The 21367-nt window shown below is 37.7% G+C and overlaps 2 protein-coding genes and 1 pseudogene across 2 annotated transcripts in view; 1 reads left to right on the forward strand and 2 right to left on the reverse strand.

The window, feature by feature from the left end:
* The window catches only part of LOC132184065 (uncharacterized aarF domain-containing protein kinase At1g71810, chloroplastic), a 24936-nt gene extending 10057 nt beyond the window's left edge, over window positions 1-14879 (reverse strand). Inside the window, exons 1-10 of the mRNA XM_059597549.1 lie at window positions 14288-14879; window positions 14156-14200; window positions 11163-11201; window positions 9937-10107; window positions 9655-9807; window positions 9391-9426; window positions 7708-7751; window positions 6188-6278; window positions 4597-4638; window positions 4354-4462 (exon numbers count right to left, since the gene is read on the reverse strand). Of these exons, the coding sequence (XP_059453532.1) occupies window positions 4354-4462; window positions 4597-4638; window positions 6188-6278; window positions 7708-7751; window positions 9391-9426; window positions 9655-9807; window positions 9937-10107; window positions 11163-11201; window positions 14156-14200; window positions 14288-14674 (1117 nt within the window). The 5' untranslated portion in view covers window positions 14675-14879. The remainder of the gene's footprint in view (window positions 1-4353; window positions 4463-4596; window positions 4639-6187; window positions 6279-7707; window positions 7752-9390; window positions 9427-9654; window positions 9808-9936; window positions 10108-11162; window positions 11202-14155; window positions 14201-14287) is intronic.
* A 1218-nt stretch (window positions 14880-16097) lies between these two features.
* Window positions 16098-16911, reverse strand: LOC132184015 (16.9 kDa class I heat shock protein 1-like). The gene is made up of 2 exons (XM_059597496.1): window positions 16712-16911; window positions 16098-16341 (listed from the first exon to the last, which is right to left on the reverse strand). The coding sequence occupies exons 1-2, from the start codon at window positions 16909-16911 to the stop codon at window positions 16098-16100; spliced, it is 444 nt and encodes a 147-aa protein (XP_059453479.1).
* Window positions 16912-18636: 1725 nt separating this feature from the next.
* Window positions 18637-20928, forward strand: LOC132185937 (uncharacterized oxidoreductase At4g09670-like; annotated as a pseudogene).
* Window positions 20929-21367: the final 439 nt, after the last annotated feature.

Raw genomic sequence — 21367 nt, forward strand, 5'->3', positions numbered from 1 at the left:
TTTTAGCCAATAGAATGAGGAGAGTCATGAATTGGGTCATCTCCAACCCGCAGAACGCCTTCGTCAAAGGTAGACATATTTTGGATTCGGTTCTTATTGCCAATGAATGCCTGGACAACCGAATCAGATCTGGAGATCCCGACTTCTTGTGTAAGTTGGATATGGAAAAGACTTATGATCACATGAACTGGAAGTTTTTACTCTACTTGTTAAGAATGTGCGGTTTTGGTGAGAAATGGTGCTTATGGATTGAGCATTGTATCTCGTCTGTGCAATTTTCAGTTTTGATCAATGGTTCTTCTTCCGGTTTCTTTGAGAGTTCGTGTGGGGTGAGACAAGGCGATCCCCCTTCGCCTTTTTTGTTCATTATGGTCATGGAGGCGTTCAGCAGGATGATTAATGCTTCTATGAGTAAGGGTTTCATCAATGGTTTCTATGTGGGTGCCAGAGAGCCTGATCGGGTTATTGTTTCTCACCTTCTTTTTGCTGATGATACGCTGGTTTTTTGTGGGGCTGTTCCTGACCAAGTTAGATTTATTAAAGCCCTCCTTATTGGCTTCAAGGCTGTATCAGGGTTAAAAGTAAACCGGGCCAAATTTGTTTTGGTCCCTGTCGGAGGTTCGATTGAGACGGGTGAGTTGGCTGGTATTCTGGGTTGTGGCACCAGTTCTTTGCCTTTGAAGTATCTGGGTCTTCCGCTAGGGGCTTCGTTCAAGCTTTTGGCTATTTGGGATGACATGTTGGAGAAGATTGCTAGAAGGTTGGCCCCTTGGAAACGTTCATCTCTGTCCAAGGGGGAGAGGCTCACTCTCATCAAGAGCACCTTATCCAATCTTCTCACCTATTTCTGTCTCTTTTCCCCATCCTTGCTTCTGTGACGAATCGTATTGAGAAGATTCAACGGGATTTTTTATGGGGTGGGCTCAACGACGAGTCTAAGTTCCACTTGGTCAGATGGCACGAGGTTTGTTCTCCGATTTCTGACGGTGGCCTAGGAATTCGGAGTTTGCATCTTTTTAATCAAGCTTTTTTGGGAAAATGGTTGTGGAGATTTGCTAATGAGGAAGAAGCTTGGTGGAGAAGAATCTTGGTGGCAAAGTATGGGGTGCATTGGGGCGGTTGGCGCTCTAAAGTTCCTCGTGGAATGCATGGGGTGGGGTTATGGAAACACATTTATAAGGGTTGGAGATCGTTTCATTGCCACTTTAGATTTGATCCTGGCTTGGGGTTGAAAGTCAAATTTTGGGAGGATATTTGGTGCGGCGAGATGTCCGTCAAGGATGCTTTTCCCAGTCATTTCAATATTGCTAGCAATAAGGATGCTTCCATTGCGGATATCAGGAAGTGTTTAAATGGTATGGTTCATTGGAATGTTACCTTTACTCGTAGAATTCATGATTGGGAGGAGATGGTCTTAGCCTCCCTTTTCTCGCTCTTGTATTCGTTCTCGATGCGTGGGGAAGGGGAGGACCGGATGTGGTGGATCCCGTCAAGAAAAGGGAAGTTTGAGGTTCGCTCTTTTTATAGGAAGCTTGTCCTTAAAGAGTCCAACCACTTCCCTTGGAAAAGTATTTGGCGCACCAAGGCTCCTTCGAGAGTGGCGTTTTTTGCTTGGTCGGCCGCCCTTTGGAAATCTCTTACCTTGGGTAATGTTCAGAAGAGAGGTATTGTTGTGATTAATCGATGTTGTATGTATGAATCGGAAGGGGAGTCTGTGGATCATCTCTTTCTTCATTGTGGGGTTGTGTGCATGTTGTGGGATGTTTATCTTCTCTCATTTCAACATGTGTTGTGTTATGCCTAGAAGCGTCAAGGAGATGTTTTGGTGGTCGGGTGGTAAATCCCGTAGTGCCATGGTGTGGAAGATGGCTCCCCTTTGTCTTTTATGGTGCCTATGGAAGGAAATGAATGCTAGATGCTTCGAGGATTTGTCGAAAAACCTTGAGGACCTTGTTCATTTCTTTTTGTACACGCTTTTCAATTGGACTGCAGGCTGGCTTGTACCCTTAGTGATCAATTTTCCTGACTTTCTCTTTATGTTCTCTTCTACTTTCTCCCCTTCTTAGTCGCTCTCTTGTATACTTCCTGTGTACTTGGGTTGCGCCCCTCTGCGCTCTTTTAATGCATCATTACTTATCAAAAAAAAAAAAAAAAAAAAACTACCTATGAGTGAATAAAACATGTAGAATATGGAAGTTCAGCATTAAAATGCAGTTTCCAGATGATATTTTGGAGTAATAGTACTGCAGCTCCTCTGATATCTTAAGACTATGTATTAACCCTCAAATTGCTTTTTCCACAGTTCTTCAGCCTCTAGTGAGTTTTTCTCGACATGGTATGGCAATGCCATGGAGGTTGTGCCACATTCTTTTCTTGTTAATAGAGTTTCAGGGACTTAACCTAGATGGAAGGTAGGAGTAAGTCTAGGGCTAGAGGTAATTGGTGATAGTGGAATAGGTAAAAAATGACAACCCATTCTCTGAACAAACAGTGTAAATTTAAATGGCGGAAAGTACTTTTCATAATCATGATAAGCACCATAAAGGAAAACAGACAATCTAATGGGAGGATCAAGGAATAGATTTCTCAGATTCCGTATATGCCAGGATATTCTAATAATTTTATGTCCTTGATTTTCTACTTCATGTCAATCAAGGAACTGGATGCCTGAGGTCCCACCTTTAACAAGTGAAAATTTCATAATTTTACAATCATGTCTTGGATATTTGTTGGTTATATCTTCCTCATAAAATGGCTAAGTTTTTTCTCATAATGGCAAAAGATAAAGTTGGAGCTTTTCATGCCTAACTGAGAATGGGGAGTAAAAGCCAAGTATATTAGCTTAAGTGGACGATTAAGCAAGGAGAGATAACTCGAGCTACCTAATATTCTTCTTTATGGATTTGATCATGACCAGATTGTCTTGAGAAACTTCCTAGTGACGCTCAAAGATCAGGAAGATTATGGGGATACCGAGCACCCTTGAATACCTTACAAGAAGGTATGGACTCAGATTGTGGAAAATGGTCCCTTGTTTTTTCTTTTAATAAGGTACAAGTATTTTTAGTAACCATTGATTTCAAAAGCTTAAGTTGTTAGGAAGTGGTCATTAATGTATCTCAATCTTAGAAACACATTAACACTAACATTCCCATACTCTCCCTCGCGAGTAGGCCCATCCAATAGCACTAAACAAATTGCAGCCTTACAGATGCAGAGCAAAAGAAATCACCAGAAATAAAGTTACCAAGGCTTGAACCAAAGATCTCACATAAATACTCATGATAAATTACCACTAATCCCGAAAATTAAATATATAGGAAGTGGGAAATGCAGCCATTTATATTCATGTTCCAATGTGACCCCTCGTCCAAGACCCATCCATTGAACATGTGTGGGTCCTCAATGTGCAGGCCATCTACATGACTTATTTTTTTGTTATTGAATGATATCACTAAGCATGTGGGTGGATTCAGGATATTGGATTCTGATGAAATTTCAAATTGCTTCTTTTCCAGAGGCCACAAATGATGGGAATACTCATTTATATTTATTTTCCTACACCTACATTCACAGTGAGGAAGGTCAGATGAATGCTATAATCCTACCTACAGCCTAGGAGATGTCAACCCTTGTTTTCAAAATTCTCAAATACCGTAAATGGGGAATCTAAGTCCTGAAAGTGGTTGACAAGGAAGAACAACCATGCATGTAAATCTCTCTCTCTGTCTCTCTTTCTCCTCATCTTTAGGTTCTGCACAACTTGGCACATGTTGTACTCACATATAACAGAACTTGACAGCTTCACTAACCATTTTGTTGCTGACATATAATATGTCTAACATTTAATCTTCCAATTTTTTTGAGGATGATTATGCAATAAGTTCTAAATGATATAAATTACATGGTCTTTTAAAAGGAAAAAAAGAAGCAAAACAGCAGGGAAGGAGCAATAGGTCTATCCAAATGGACCAATGGTTAGCCTAACAATCAGATCATGCAACAAAGTTATGTCAGCAACAAAAAGGTTATGTCCATGCAAGGCAAGCAAGCAAATCAAGCCAACAGCACAACTGATGCACAGATACAATAACAATCCATCAATGCATCTTCAAAGTTATGTTGGTTCTCTATTTCCACATTACCCCCATGCACAAATAGGATAGTTACAACTTGGTACCAGTTTTAAATTCGAACTAAATGATATAAAAGAAAGGTGTGCATTTGAAAGAGTCAACAGGATCCATTATTAAGTAGAAAGACACTTGGTGTAAAGGGAAGGTGTTAATTAATTATGCACTAAATAAATCAGTCGATTCTATACACTGGCATATTCAAACTCGTAAGATATACCTAAATAAGCTAGTTTCCCATCATATGTACGGAGAAGGTTTCCAGGGTGTGGGTCTGCATGATAGAACCCATATTCCAGAAGTTGATTGAATGAGCAATAGACTCCAACCTATTCAGCACCAAGAAACAGAGACCTCATTTAGCTACAAAAAAAAAAAAAAAGTACACACATATACATTACAAAGGCTTCATAGGTTGGTTATTGAAGAACCGCATCTTTGCAATTAGTTTCAAAAAAACGACCTCAATCAAGTAAAGATCCTTCACTTCTGACAACTTCTGCCCCTATAATTGCCATGAAAAGAGAAAATATCAGCAATGAATCTCAAGTATATACACAAAGGGTTCATTAGAAAGAAAATTTGAGAAAGAATGACTTCTACCACCCCTTGAGTGATCTTTGAAGGCACAATTAAGGCAAACAAAATATCTTCTATTGACAACCAAGAAATCGTGAATCAAGGCATGCCGTGTAGTAATTATATGACTGCTTATATTTTCTGATGAAAGACGAGTAATTTTGTCTCCAGTACATTGTTCTGATTTAATATTTTGCATGAACTAGGGGGACCAGCTTCAAATAGAATGGCCTTCAGGAGATATGTCTCTTGCTGTTTTAGAAGACAAACCTCTTTGGGAAGAGAAGGGCTTATCAAATAAAATGACAACAACGATGTTTTATGATTACCTGGCATCACTGTATATACAGTAAGTAACCCATTCCTTGAGCAAACCAAACACATCGGGGTCAATTATCATTTTGGGTGAAATGTGTTTATCACCTTATCAAAAAGAAAATTTGCAGCAACATATGTTAATTTGTGTGAGCAGTTGGGTTTGGGTTTTCTCAAGCCGAGCTCTTCTTCTGCGGTTTGGGACTGTCCTCCTCCAGCAGCTATCGATGTTATCTACTTGTCACGTTCTCATACCTGTAAGTATGAGTTTGGTTTGACTTCGGAGTTGGTGGTTAGTGATGGGGAGGATGGAGATCTTTGGAGTGAGGAGGATGGAGAGTTTCTGTACCCTTTGGGTGATTTTCCCCTGCCACTATGTTAGATTGGGCTTTGTTTGGGGATGAGGGGATCGAAGACTTAATAGAGGATACCCCTCAGAAGGGTAAGGGTAGTAGAGAGCTTCTGAATTTGGAATGCTCCATTAACTATGATGCGAAGGAAGCATTGTCTAAGTGTGGGAAAGGCAAGGCTCATGCGTCTTAGCGTTTGAGGGTTTTGGGCTTTGTTGTCTTGTGGGTTTTGGGGTGGTGGGCTTGATGGGTTGGTTGGGTTGAGGGTGTTTTTGTTGTTGCTTGGGTTTTGGGCTTGTGGGAGCTCCTTGTGTATACAACCTATGTACTTAAAGACGCCTTACGCTTTTTCAATAAAGTTTTCATTACTTATCAAAACAATTTTGTGTGAGCAGTTGGGAGATACTTCTACCAAGGCCTTAAGGAAGAACTGCTTTTATTAAATCTTTGTAGTAATCTGGACATGATCAACAGCCATACTCCAGCTTGACTGTGAGTGTGAAAAGAGATGTATCAGTGAGAACAATACGAAGGAGCCAACCATTCTTGATCTATTTCTTCTGATTGTAAAATTCCATAAAAGACTGGAAAACCAAAACTAAGGTAGCATCTTTGTCCACTTTATATATAGACACACATACCTGAAGTAGGTAATATTTAATTAGTTTCAAGGTTAGATTCTATGGCCTCATGAGCACCAAATTTATACAATAATAAATCTATAGGCAACCGGAAGGAAGGATTCATTCTTCCGAGAATTCGATGCAAAATTTGTTAGTGATTAAAACAACAAAGATGAAATAGCAATACCTTGACCCATTCCATAACAAGGACCTTCCGAGTCGAATGCTCCACATACATTTTTGGAACCAAAACATCTGGTAGCCCACCATATAGCTGTCTGTTCAAGCATATATTGCACCACACTTAGGCTTCCAAGAAACACTTAATCTCAATGTTATATAACTGTATGCATCATAAACTTAACAAAGAAGAAAAACAAAATTCGCTGTTAGATACTTAGGTGACTTACTTGATATAACCAGCACATAAATACAATAAAAATGTATAATTCTAGGTTACAAGCAGAAAACATATCCAAATATTCAAACTCCAAAATTATATTTATTCTGTTCTCTAGGATTTGAGAGTTTTATCAAGCAACTTAATTAATCAGATGGGGTATCATCCCGAGAAGTGAACTACCTAACATAAAGTTAAGGATAGAAATTAGAATCTGTCTACTTCTATAAAAACACGCCTTAAGGAAGCAAGGTGAAACAACAAAATTTGCACGGACCTAGATCATATAATTACTTAATTTCTCGCATTGATAGATCAACATAGCTGGAATCAGAACGAAGGGCAACATGCTCTAATAGGAAAAAAAAAAACTGACGAGAAAAACTCAAAAGGGAAGAAAGCCAGAAAATCTTTCAGGATCATTGCTGAAGTATACAACTGAAGCATGGATAGCATGGATAGCAAAAATAAAAAATAAAAATCAATATGCACAGGCCCCTATCCTATGCCAGAGATGAAAAATCAAAATTGAGAGACCCTATAAGTACTAAGAGACCAATTGAAACTACATATAAAGGCAATTGGAGAGAGAGAGAGAGAGAGAGAGAGATGAATAAGAAATTGGCCCAAGGACACCTCTTTGCAACATTGTCAGGAAGATAAAGCCTTGAAATATCTAATGAGCCAGAAGGAGGAAAGGCATCTGTCCAGTGGGGTACAATTTGGATAATTGGATGCAACATTTTAGGAATTTAAATATTCAGCACTGATGGACATGTAGTAAAGTGGTATCCTAACTTCTTCTTTTTTTCGTGTAAATGGTCAATAGGTAATATCTGGATACCCAGGTCATGAGAAAAAAAAAAAAAAAAACCTCAGGATGAACAGATAAAATCTAGATGAGATGGATTTTCACATGTTAACGGATAAGAATGAAGAGGAAATTTCAATATGATTTATGTGACTAATAAATCGCTGATTCAACAAAGTCCAATGAACATGATAAACTAACCACATTATGATGAAAAATTCAATGAAGAAACATGGGCAATGGGGCTGACCACTATCAAGGTTGGAAAGCTGGAACCTTTCATTTGACATCATTATTCACCAGTTGGAATAGTTGTTGGAATAAATCTTTTAAATGAAAAAGCTATTCTATGTGAAATATTAAACATATCACAAACCTTACTTCTAAGGTTTTGAATTCACAACTAGGCTGTAGGCAGAGTAAATAATTTTGAATATGGAAACTTGTCAGTCATTAAAATTTGGGTCATAGTTAATCCACAAATCTATGCTATTACCTGAACTTGAGACCATTGTTTGCTTCTTTTATGTAATCCATCTCCTGCATTCAATGTGATTTACCTGTATTCAATTTGAAGCTCTAAGAATATTCCTCATGCCACAAAAATATTTTAAGAAAGAAGTTCAGATATGCTTTACCAACAGTGGAACAGTGTCAACCACTTCATTTGCCAGTTTATTCTATATTTTTTTTTCCTTAATAATGGATGAAACGGTAACCACAGAATAACTGAATGAAGTTAAATGATCTCCATAACCATGAGCATCTAATGACACCTAAGTTTCCCTTAAGCAGTGCATTTCACATGCTGAGATGCAAATGTACTAATAACTTGGTTCCAACACATAATGACAAAAGATTATTGATGTAGACCAGCTTGCCCACGGTTTCATGGAGAAGTTTGAGGGAAGAGAGTTTCAGAAGGGCTGATTTGCGATTCTGCAGGTATTTGAGAGTTCACTTGACCCTCACTCGAGCGAGATTGCGGCAGACTTTTGCGCAATCTTCACCCAATGGTTGCTTGAGTGAGAAGTTATGGGGGGCAGGCAGAAACTTCACTTGATGTTCCCTCGACCCTGGCTCAAGCGAGAATGCGACTAATCGCGGGACAAAGACTTCGTGAGAACGATCGCTCGAGCAAAGTTGCGACAATTTTTAATAAAGTTAATTTTTGTAATTTTACTTTCAAGGTTGAACACTAAACTCTATTTAATCACAATAAGGCCGGCTTGGCCACCTTGTCATTGTTATTCAATTTATTCAATAGGAAACACTCATGAAAGAGTTTTTCCCTTATTCCCTATGATTACTAAAAAAATTCTAGGCTTTGTAGAATTGTTGTGAGATCTAGTGTTTGCAGATTCAGCTTCCCACATGCTACAATGCATCAATTCTTTTGGCTCAAGTATTTAAGACAAGCAGTACTTGTCAGAACTCTAGGCTCGTTTGGGTGTGCCATTTTTTATTTTATTTTACTCAACTGAACTCAAAATTGGGAATATCAAGGAGAAAAAAGAGTTAAGATTATGTTTGGGTTGTTGAAAATTATAAAATCTAATAATAAAATATATATTGGGGTGGTTTTGAACCATCCCTAGGGGTGGCTGAGCCACCCCAGGGGGTGGTGGATCGGCTACCCCTAAAACTAATGGGGGGTGGCTGGACCACCTCCCAGTTTGACGAGGGTGGCTTTGTGGCCGATCCACCCTTTGGGGGGTGGATCGGCCACCCCGAGACTCTTTAGGGGTGGTCCGGCCACCACCCCTAAACATATTTTTTTTATTTTCTTGATTTTTAAAATTTTTACTTAATGTTTTTTATTAGTTTTGTTGAAAAAATTTTGAAAATTTTGAGTTAAATTGAGTATTAATGGTGTCAAATCAACCTAAAAAAAGAGAAAAGAGTTGAGAAAAGTTGGGAAGAATATCCTTCCCAAACAAGCCCCTAATCACTTGATGAGAAGCATTGACCTGGGAGCAACAAGCTTTTCTTGACGTTAAAATTTATGGTTCCCAAACTACAAGGTACATTTAAATTATGGTAAAGTAGTAGACTTAATTAAGCTCTAACCAATAAATGTAGCACTCAGTTAAAGGACTAGCATCTCTTTCACATCCACCATCTCATTACTGATACTTGGCATAACAAGAAAATGTCATAATGAAAGATCGATATATACCCGAAAAAGACTTGATGCCCATTCATCAACAACAGCCTGCAGATTGAAGGTCATTTTCTTGGTTATAACAGTCTAAGATGGGAAAGAAACATACATCAATTGAATGTAAAAAGCACTCTCATACATCAATGGAAATGCTCAAACACCCACAAGACATGCTCGGGACAGTCAACACCAACGTATGATGTACTGTATACACAAACCCATTCCTCATTTCCAGCCCAATTAAAGTCAAGGTTGCCTTAATCACATGTTGCAGCATACCTGAAGATCAGTGTTCAATTTGCCTGCTCTCCTCAGTAACCCTGCTAGAAAACGCAAGATTAGTATGTCTAGGGATATGGCGGCTTGAACTCCAGGTCTCTGCACTTTAACAGCAACAACCTCTCCCCTATGGCGAAGCCTAGCTTGATAAACCTAATTATTTGAGAGAAGAGAGACACTGAAGCAAGTTTGAATTGTGAGGCTAGATACAAAAGCCCAGCTTAATTACATGGAAGATACCATAGAAAAGATCCCAGATCATGAGCATAACCAAATACAAACCTGCCCAAGGGATGCTGCAGCTACAGGCTCTGGTGAAATCTCTGAAAAAAGTTCATCTATTGGTAAACCAAGTTCTTGTTCGATTGTGTTGAAAGCAACTTTAGTGGAAAATGGACTTATTCGATCTTGCAACAGTGAGAGTTCATCCAAGTATGAGGGCGGTATCAAATCCTACGAAAACAATATCTTGAAATAGGATCATCTTAAAAACAATCATGACATAATAGCAATAAAAATGATAACGGAAATCACATCGTATTATCGGTGAGACAGAAAACACACCATATTATGCATGTACATATTGCTTTTAATTTTATACGAGAAGTACAAGAAGAGGCTCCAAAGCCATGGTTTAGGTATGAATTGTCATTCCATTGCTCAACATAAGCCTTTCTAAGCTCAATACTGCCTAGCTTTACTTGTTTCTGGCCTACCATGGCATTGCTGTTGCAATCAATCATCTTTCCTTTCAAACTTCCATCACCCAAGGTCACATTGTGCGTCAGGCCAACAAAATTCATATGTAGCAGTCAAAGAATCATCCATCTAATTGGCATAAATTTTTTCAAATTGTGAAGTGGAGCATAATGAAGCAGAAATTCCATCATTTGCTCGACATTTCTCCCTAACATCTTTAAAGCTCTGTGAACAAAATCTATCCTGAATAAGAGACCATTTTTGGACATTCCATATTTTAGAGAGAAGAATAACCTCTATAAAATAATACACATCCTTGACTACTTATTGAAAACTTGAACAGAACCTTTTGCCAGCAATTATTCGCGTAGGGTATGCCATGATGTTAATGAGAACTCAAAAAGGATCGCTGAACTAAAATTGTTGTATGTATGTAAGTCAAGCCCCCAATGAAACGCAAGAAAAAGTGAACTTGTAGAACTGTTAAATTCTTTGGGGTTTGAGTTGTAAGTATGTTTGAATAATATGGCAAAGGCGCAGAAACAAAACAAGCCCTATCACCAATAGAAAAGAACAGACTAGTTTAACATTGATTTATTAGTAAGTTGCCTCCCTAGCAGGCATCTTTTACTGGACATTAGCATATAATAGAAAAGCCTTTTGGACTGGAACCTCAAGTGATAGCAACTAATAATACAATCAAGGAAGCAATTGAAACTGCACTCTTATAACACAGTAAGGATGAATTTCTGAGCTTAAAAAGAAAAATGGAAAGTGGAAAGTCGTTGGGTGGAGCAAATATCACTTACAGATCTGGATGAGATAGCCTGAGCAATTTTGATATATGCCTACAAGACAGATACTCAAATAAATTACAAGAAGAACACATAATAACTAGGAAGTAAATTTAGATAACCACAATCACTCAGTATTTTAGATCTAAATAGATAGGTGAAAATGAGTTTAACGATAGTTGAAGTATAAAAAATAAAAACACGAAAGATTTCATATTTACGTGAAAAGCTTATGTACAAGATTATCTATCTAAAAATCATGTGTTGATAAGTTTTCCAGGAAGAGAATAAAAGATGAAATTTGCCTCCTCCCTTAGGTTTGCGGCGTCTCATGCAAGCAAAGGTGCTCTTGACTATATTCACTCAAATGTTTGGGGACTAGTAGCAATATCTTCAAACGGAGGTGCATATTATTTTGTCAATTTTCTTGATGATTTTTCAAGAAAGGTCCAGGTTTATTTTATGAAGCACAAGTACTATCTTCAAGTAGTGGAAAGCATAGGTGAAAAATAAGACTAGAAGAAAATATAAGTATTTGAGCTCCGGTAATGAATTAGAGTATAAGGACTCTGAATTCTTTGAGTTCTACAAAGCAGAAGAATTGTTTGTCACTTCACAATTAAAGGGACTCCACAATAGAATGGATTTGCTAAAAGGATGAATAGAACACTGCTGAAAAAGGCGAGATGCATGAGGTTGAATGCAAGATTGCCAAAGAGTTTATGGGTTGAAGTAGTTAATTATGCACGCTTTGTTGCCAACTGATCTTCATTTGCAATATTAATTTCAAGGCTTCAGAAGAAGTATGGTGAGTCAAGCCAGTTGACTATTCAGTTTTGAAAATATTTGACTGTTATGCATACATTCGCGTGCAAAGTGGAGCGTGGTTGAAATTAGATCCAAATTCAAGAAAAAGTATATGTCTTGGTTTGGAAACTAGAGTTAAGGGCCCTAGGCTATGAGATCCGATTTCAAAGAAGAAAATTATTAGGAGGGGCATGGTATTTGACGAGGCTTATATGCTAAGAAAATGTGAGGATGAAGCATCAACTGATAGCCAGAAAGGGAAACAAGTCATGGAGGTGGAGTTTGATGATTAGAGTTCACCCATGGATAAATGTAATGATGAACAGATTTCAAGAAAGACTCATAAAACCATGAAGAGCCTTATTCTTAGGCAAAAGGAAAAGAGAAACGTGATAAAAAAGTATCAAAGAAATATGGATTTGAGGAAATTGTTTCTTTTGTTTTAATAGTTGGTAGTGGAGATCCATCATCTGTTCAGAATGGTATGCCAAAAGAGGTGGAGTCACCACAGAAAAGTAAACCTTGGAAGTTGGTAGAATTGTTCAAGAGAAATAAGGCTACAGGGTGAAAATGGGTCTACAGAAAGACAGAGTTAACTAAGAAAGCTTTTTCGCCAACGAGACTAATAGAAAAGCATGTTGTTATCTCTAAACTAGTTCCTATGCTCAAGTTCAATCTACATGTGTACATGTGTCCACCTTAAGAAACGCATGTAGATTGTGATTGCCCTTAAGGGCTTTGCCGGAAGCATCTTGAAGAAATTTGTATTGTTAGACTTGATGGGATTCAATTTAAGGTGGAGATTTAGAGACTCTTCAACCGACTTGTATTTGGAGTTGGAGACTAACTTGAAGTGCTTTATAAAAGGACATGTTTCAGCTCCTTTGAATAATTGCATCAGACACAGGCAAAGCCTTATATTCTCTTGTTTTGAGGTGCTGCATGCGAGAGAAAAGGGAGAAAGAAAGGAGTTTTTGCCCATTGAAGACAAATTGCACGGCAGCAGAGAAATTAAGATTTTGAGCTATGCACATATAGTTTGTTGGAGTGAGTTGCAACCTCTTTTCTTTCTCATGTTCTCTTATATGTGTTAGGATTAGAGAATTGTGTAAAAGAAAATTCTCTTTGTCTTGTGTGAGAATGAGATTGGGTGTATTGGGTTTTGGGCTTGAGTGATTTCTGTTCGCTATTTTGTATTCCATCTTTGGTAGTGAATTTATTTCCAATCACCTCCGCCTCTAGATATACTTTACACTGAGGAAACCATGTAAATCTTTGTGTTCCTGTGTATGATTGTTTTGTCTTATTTTTTGTAATTGTGGTATTTTGCACAACATTAACAATTTACCTCTTGTTGTTGGGATTAATTACAGTTTATTTCATTAATTCTTAAAAAGCTACAATATACCTCCATAAAGTTTGGTTAAAGAATACACTTTGGTGAACCAATCAAGTAATGTCATATCTTCATCTATTGAAACCCTAGTTGTACACAATATTTTTTCCTCCGTTGCTTTTTCTCAATTTCCATGGTGTTCTTGTAGATTGGATTAAATTAATACATTTTGGAGGGAAGGTCTGAGGAAAATGAAGAAGGAAGAAAGATCATATGAAATTAAGGTATCAAATAGATTACGATATCACATCACTTGATTGGTTCACCAAAATGCAACAATAATTTATCCTATAAATCAATTGACACTCCATTGAGAGGGATTAGGATTCCCTAGAATTCTTAGGGTAGATTAATTCAAATCTCAACCAATTTTTTTTTTTTTTTTCAAATTAAGTAGTGGAAATTTTGCCACATCAGCCATTATTATTTATTATTTCTTATGATGAATAATGAAGTGATAATTGGTGATAAATAAAATAAATAAGGAGGTAATAATTAATAAATGCCGATACGGTAAAAACATCCACCATTATTTAATTTCAAAATAGGATTTGAAATTTGAAGAAATCTACTCAATAAACAGCCTATGAACTTTGGGGAATCTTAATAGGTCTGGCTGGAACATTGGGAGCACAAGATGTTCATATAAGAAAAGAAAAGAAAAGAAAAAAGGAACCAGGAGCAAACATGTATAATCGTGAAACACCTTGAGAATAATAAGCAAAACAGAGCACACCAAAATCAGGAGGAGCAAAATTTTGTCTAAAAGACTAAAGGCACTTCAATATTAACAAACAAGACGTACCGGTCCAAGTTCCACCAATATCTTCCGAAGCTCTGCAGCTCTAACCTGCATCAGAACCGTAAAGTTCGAGTGAGGAACTAATCCCATACAAAAAGAACATCACCAGAGTCCACAGAACCAGATTAACCTCACCTCGAACATCTGGTCCGACCGCTCCCTAACCCGGTCGAGGTACCGGAGCCCGAACCATCTCCCGAAAGTGGTTCCAATCTGAACAAGGCGGCGAATGAGAACTAGCGGCTTCCTCCTGTAGATCGCGGCGATCTTCGGCATGCTGTACTCGGACAAGGAATCGGCCTCCGAGGCGGTGAGCTCGAAGAGGTATCCCGAGCGCTTTGTGAAGGCGTCGATTTCGACATTGATGCTGCCACCGCCAGCGCATCGGATAGGACGAAGGGGATGAGGACCGCGAGGAAAGGCCTTGGATCGATAGGACGTGAGAGCGTGATGGTGGTGGTGGTGCGGTTTGGCATTGGCTGGAAAGGAGGGGAGGGAGGGTGTGGTGAGCAGGTGAAGCATTGCTTCAGTGTGGTGTGAGAGAGGCCGTGTAAAATGGTGGTTGTAATTGTACGAAGATTTGTTTAACGGAGACGAAGCACCTGATCAAGCTTGTTTTTTCGAGAACGAACCGTACAAGTTAACGGCTTTTCTGTAGTCCTTGTATTCTTTATCCTTCCTTTTTCTTTTTCCCCTCAATATTTCGTTTTCTATTTTAGTATTTTATCCATACTAATTAAAAAAACAAAAAAACACTTATAATAATATTATTATTGAAAAGTAAATTGATCCTTTGTTATTGTAGGGGAGTAAATATCAAAATTGAGATCTCTAAAATCTTATTCCACTGTGCTTACAACTGTCGAGCCTCGAGCTTCCCTTGTTTAAATTTTACTCAAGTTCGAACCAGCTTAAGGATGAGCCAAAAAATCGAGTTCGAACTCGAGCTCATAATAAGTCTAGCTGAACCGAGCCAGCTCGAGTTGGCTTTTATATTTAATTTATTTTTTAATTATAAATTTAAACTTCAAGTACTCTTAAACGGCTTAAGAAAGTAGTTTACATATGAGCATTTGCTTAGCCTGAGTCAAGACAGTAAAACACTTGGTTTCGAAGAGAGATTTTATTATAAAACGATGCTATTAAGAAAAAAAATATATCAATTTTTAATATTAATATTATAAACTATGTGAACAATTACCAATTCGAACCTTATACGAGCTGCTCACGAACCTAACCTAACCGACTTGAACTTGCTCCGTTTAATATTTGAGCCAGCATTTATGTTTGACACAACTCGTTTAATAATTGAGTCGAATACGAGCTGAGCTTATCCCGCTCAAGAATGGCTTGCTTCGGTCTAAATTCTATTGCCAAATTGTCAGGGTTTTTTCTATCAAATATTTAGTATAATCTTGTCTGCAATTTGATCTTAAATTGTTTTTTTTTTTTTGTTTTTTTTTTTGTTTGGTTCATTTAACTTTTGTATTTTGCTAGCTTATTTTCACTTGCATATAATGATCAAAGATATATGAAAAAGATATCCAACATAATTGCCTATCTTGGCAAATGTATGCCAAGTTTGTTAAATTGATATTTTAATTAAATAAATTTATCACGTATTGCTAAATTTGCTGCAAGTTCATACAGCAAGAAAAGAACTTTTCCCCAAATAATAATCATCACCACTTTGAACGATATATATATATATATATATATATATATATATATATATATATATATTACAACTATTATTAGCAAGCCCGGCCATACGTACAGCTCCATTGTCCTTCTATCATACAAAGGATTTTACTTCAAAATCACAACACTATTCACAGCTATTAAACGACGTGGTTTTTGGTGACATGCCACAACGCTGACCCGGTACTACGTACAGAAACGTTGTTTTTTTTTTTTTTTCGTAAGTAGTACAGATAAACGTTCACTACACCACGTCGATGTATTTAACATTTTTGGGAGTCTGGGGCTGCTTCTTGGGCACAGTCACTTTTAACACTCCATGGTCAAGCGTGCACTTGATCTCATCCAGTTTAACGTTCTCCGGGAGCTGGAACCGCCTAATAAAGCTGCCATGACGCCTCTCAACGCGGTGCCACTTGTCGATTTTGTCCTCCTGTTCCTCCGTATGCTCCCCGCTGATCTGCAGAATATTGCCGTCTTCCTCACCCCTGCCATTGCATATGATATGTATTGTAGACAATATAGACCTAACCAAATTGCAACCCGGTGACAGAAGGGCGCACAAACCTACTACACACCCTATGGTCGTTGCTTCCTTTTCTTTCATTTGATCGTTTGATCAATTTGGGTCATAAAAAACACTAGAAAAAGTTCTTACTCCTCCTAAAAGAGGAAATTCTATCACTACTGGTTTTGGTCCTCGGAGACAAATTGTTTGAAAAGACTTCAGTATTTTTAATCGAGCAGCTCACTAGGTACTTTCCAGCATAATTGTGCACGTGTTTATGGTGATAGAGATCAAAGAGAGTGTATGCATGCGTTGGATTGAAAAAGATGGCTAACCAGGAAGGTCAACACGAAACTCGTGCGCTGCATGTGTCTGTTTCACGCCAGTCCACGCGGGCAGTAGCGAGGGCAGAGATTTCATCACCACGGTCACTTTGTTCCCTGCTCGTTCGAACGCTAAAAGGGTCCCATATATCGCTTGAGAAGGGTGAGCCGAACCAAGAGTCATCTCCTCCTCGACTCCCTCCAAGCCACGGTCCCAGTGAAGCCATGTCCTTTTCTCTTCTTTGGTTACTTTTACCGCCGAATTTGGGTTGTCTGCTGCTTTCTATCTTATTGCAAAGCCTCTTTAATACGACTTGAAGGAACACTCTCGAACTTGACATGTGTGCCTGTGCAAGCCAGGTGTCACCGTCTTTGATCAGCACGTTTGAAGGGTAAGTGACACCGTGTTCCTATGTTGCCACATAATCAGTGGCAGTGCCACGTGGATACATGCCATGCATAGACAAGGAAACTTTGGGATGAGGATGGTGGGCTTTGTGTTGCGTAAAATTAATATACATGGGAAACGATACTATGCTACGAACAAGTCTTCTTTTTTTTTTTTTTTTTTTTCTTTAAACGAGTAGTTCAATCGGTTAAAAATTATGTATTATGAAGTGAACGTTATTAGTTTGAATTTATCTTCTTCTCATATTGTGTGGATATGTTAAAAATAAGAAAAAAAAAAAAAATTTGACTTTTGGCTTTTGAGTGTGAATAGTTCAAAACTCGGTATTTACTACGCTATTATCTTTTTTTTCCAACTACCTAAAACTGGTCATTGTATCTCACTAGCTAGGACATCAATGTTGTACCATATGTCTCATGAAATGCGCTGCGCACACCTCAGTATAAGAGAGCTATAGCTATGGATAAACTCATAAACCATATAGTTGATAGTTATAACTTGAACAAATGTGATGCCATATCTTATTATAATGCATCGGCATGATTTTTCACTGCTGACATGTTTTTTCGTGTAATAACTCGCTAAGTCGTTTATGCTTTTTATCTTTTTCAGTTATAAAGTATTTTTGTTTGAAGTCGGTTATACTTTATATATAGGCTATGTTTGTCAAAGAAATAGACCAGAAAGAGGACCCAAAGCCCCAAAACTCCAAAAAAAAAAAACTCACACTATTCATCTCAAATTGAAAATCCGCATGGACTCTAGTTGTTTTCTATATATATATATGGATCAAGTTCAAATTAGTTAAATTTCAAGCTGAAAATAATAATAAAAAAAAATTAATTAATCTAGCCCAAAGGCATTGCCTAAGAAAGAGAACTCCTCGAAAGCTTTCAAAGTCACACAATTAATTATATTCGTCCATACTAATCCACTCAATTGAATTCAATATGTCTAAATTATATATTTTATCTCACGGGTCTAACAAGAACAAAGAGACATAATAAAATATATTAATATAAAAAATAACACATGTTTATTTATTATTTATTCTCAAGCTAACGTTAATTAAGTATCTAGCTAATAAAAATAAAAATAAAAATTAATTGAGCTAGCCCAAAGGCTTTGCCTAAGGGGAGCTCCTCTAAAGCTTCGAAAGCCGCACAATTATATTAATCCATACTAATCCACTCAATCGAATTCAATATTAAATTAAATATTTTATCTCATGGCTCTAACAAGTACAATTAGGCATAAAACACATACTATAGTATATATACAAATAAAAATAATATCTATTTTTATTTATTATTTATTTTGAAAAATCCACATTCGTATACTCTAGCTCTCTTCTAGAGACATTGTTTATTTTTTTACAACGTTAGATACATATCCACTCTTCAATGCCACAGACCAAACTACTAATTAACTACTTGACATATCATTAATTGTTACTATATTTTCCCATAACTACCTAACATATATTCTCCTGTACGTAATATCATAAGCTAAAATACCCACACATCACTGCCTCCACAAAGAAATGGCGGAAACAATCGTTGGAGTTGGAATCATAGGTTGCGCCGAAATAGCCCGCAAGCTCGATCTTGCGCGCCAATGTGCTAGCTCCCAACGCCACAGTAGTCACGGCCATCGGCAGCCGCTCGCTCGAAAAGGCCACACAGTTTGCGTCCTCCAACAACTTCCGGATCGCCCTGACGCTAAGATCTACGGCTCCTACGAGGCCATCCTTGACGACCCCAATGTCGATGCTGTCTACCTGCCCCTTCCCACCAGCCTGCACGTACATTGGGCCGTCCTCACCGCCCAGAAGAAGAAGCACGTACTGCTTGAGAAGCCCGCTGAGATCATCGAGGCCTGCGAGTCCAATGGGGTGTAGTTCATGGATGGGACCATGTGGATGCACCACCCTAGGACCTCCAAGATGAGGGAGTTCCTCTCCGATTAACAGCATTTTGGGCGGCTCAAATCGGTGCGAACATTTACTACGTACGGAAAACACACTTATCCACTTAATTGATACCTCTTTCACATTTATCCCTCCAAACTACCATTTGTGACACATAATTCCTTCCAACTAATTTAAAAAAATAAAAAATAAAAAAAAATAAAAAAAAATTCATTTGGTTAGTCAGGGCATTAAAATGGATATATTTTGTAACGCTTGCCATAAATGGGCATATTTTGGGCTTGAAATGTCTAAACTGCCCTAAACTATTATTTTCAAGAACACCGTCAAACTACCATTTTGTGACATTTGGCACCTTCAAACTATTATTTCATTGCAATTTGGCCAATCCATTAGATGTTAACATTAAAATGGACATAAAATGATACATGACTTACATGCATATACATTTTACACCTGAAACACTAAAATTGTCTTGATTTTAGAGAAAAAAACAAAACAAAGAAAGGAGGAATAGAGGTAAGGTCTCTCTTTGTTTAGGGCAGTTTGGACATTTTAAGTCCAAAATATACTGCCTCCATATATAGTATAGAGATGGCCACACGACTATATATCCCTAATAGGATAAAGGTGGCTACATAGTCACCCTCAACTTAACAGAGGGGATGGTCATGCAATGACCCCCCAACGAGCGAACTTTTACTTTTTTTTGTTTTTTGTTTTTGTTTAGTTTAGTTTTTTTTTTTTTTTGAATTTTTTTTAATATTATATTTTTATTTTTAGAAACATTAAAGCACACTTTTTAAAATTTTACCATATAATATTCTCTTTGTGAACTCCATTGACTACAATTTTCAAAATGTGACTCTCATTAAAAGTACTTTTCACCACTAAAACACGCTTTTTAAAAAGTTGACCAAACAATTTTTTTTTTTTTTTTTTTTTTTGTGAACTCCAAAAACCACAATTTTCAATTTTCACCATAAACACTTTTCACATCTTCAAAAGTTATTTTCAAAACACAATGCAAAAACACACTTTTCAAACTTTACCAAACATAATGCATGTTTGGAAGCATATGAGGACTAACGTATTAATGTGGCTATGGATGGCTCCTGTATGTGTACAAGTTGAATGAAATGGATCCTAATGTATTAATGTATTAATCCACATAAGTCTAACCATGGTTAAAAGGCATTAATGTCAGCTGTTGACAAATAATTTCTTTTTGGATTGGAGATTTTGCTATTGTACTTGCAAGATAATCGCTTTTGGCCGGGTACCATGCACAGGCACAGCTGCTTTAAATTCAGTGCTGATCCCCGTTTTCTTGAGAATGACATTCGTGTGAAGCTAGATCTTGATGCGCTCTTGGAGATGCTGGGTGGTATTGCATCAGGTCAATTCTATGGGCTGTTGACTATGAGTTGCCGAAAACAGTAATAGGCTTGCGTGGGCCTGTGTGTACTGGAGTGGGAGTGATTTTGTCTTGCGGTGCTTCTTTGTATTGGGAAGATGGGAAAGTGGCCACCTTTCACTGCTCTTTCTTGTCAAATTTGACAATTGGTGTAACTGCTATTGGGACGAAGGGAACCTTACACCTTCATGATTTTGTCGTGCCTTTTGAAGAAAAGGAGGCCTCTTTTTCTGCAGGTTCTGAGTCAGCGTTCGATGAACTTGTGGAAGCATGGGCACCACAGCCAAGTAAGCTCACTATCAGAACAGATCTTCCGCAGGAGGCTCTCATGGTGAGAGAATTTTCCCGCCTGGTAGAAAATGTTAAAGTGAAAGGTTTGAAACCTGAGAAGAAGTGGCCAACCATTAATAGGAAGACACAACTAGTATTGGATGCAGTCAAGGGCATCGATTGAGAGAGGTTCTGAGCCTGTTGAGGTTGGGAATTGACATAACATGTCTTTGTATCATGTCATCATGTGCTTTCTCATTGAGCTTGTCTGAGACTACTGCTGTTGTTGCATGTCAAATAAGGCCATTGTCATTCATTCTGCTATCTACTTAAACGTATTTACGTTAACTTTCTGATGTCTGTTTATATATATATATATTCAAGATTTTACTGTGAATTAATGGATATGATCGTTGCTCCAATGCTCAACCCCTAACTCTTTCTGTTTTTTTAGGTATGGAGTCTTTGGGATCAGGATCCTCTTAAGTTCAAAAGAACCGGAGAGAATTCAGTCTGAGAAATATTTTTGTCTTTTTTCATTTTTTGAAGAGACAAAAATACTTTGATACACTATAACTAACGGAATATAAATGAACTAGAGATCGAATATCCTAATTCGAGTCCTTTCGGGTCCAATGACACTTTTAGCTAAGGGCG

Source organism: Corylus avellana, chromosome ca6, assembly GCF_901000735.1.
Source record: "Corylus avellana chromosome ca6, CavTom2PMs-1.0".
Lineage (NCBI taxonomy): Eukaryota > Viridiplantae > Streptophyta > Magnoliopsida > Fagales > Betulaceae > Corylus > Corylus avellana.

Excerpts from the sequence above, each read along its gene's own strand:
- LOC132184015 (XM_059597496.1), bottom strand. The coding sequence starts at position 16,911 with ATGGCTTCACTGGGACCGTGGCTTGGAGGGAGTCGAGGAGGAGATGAC. Across the intron at positions 16,342-16,711 it reads ACATGCAGCGCACGAGTTTC|GGGTGAGGAAGACGGCAATA; the intron begins GTGTTGACCTTC and ends ATGCAATGGCAG.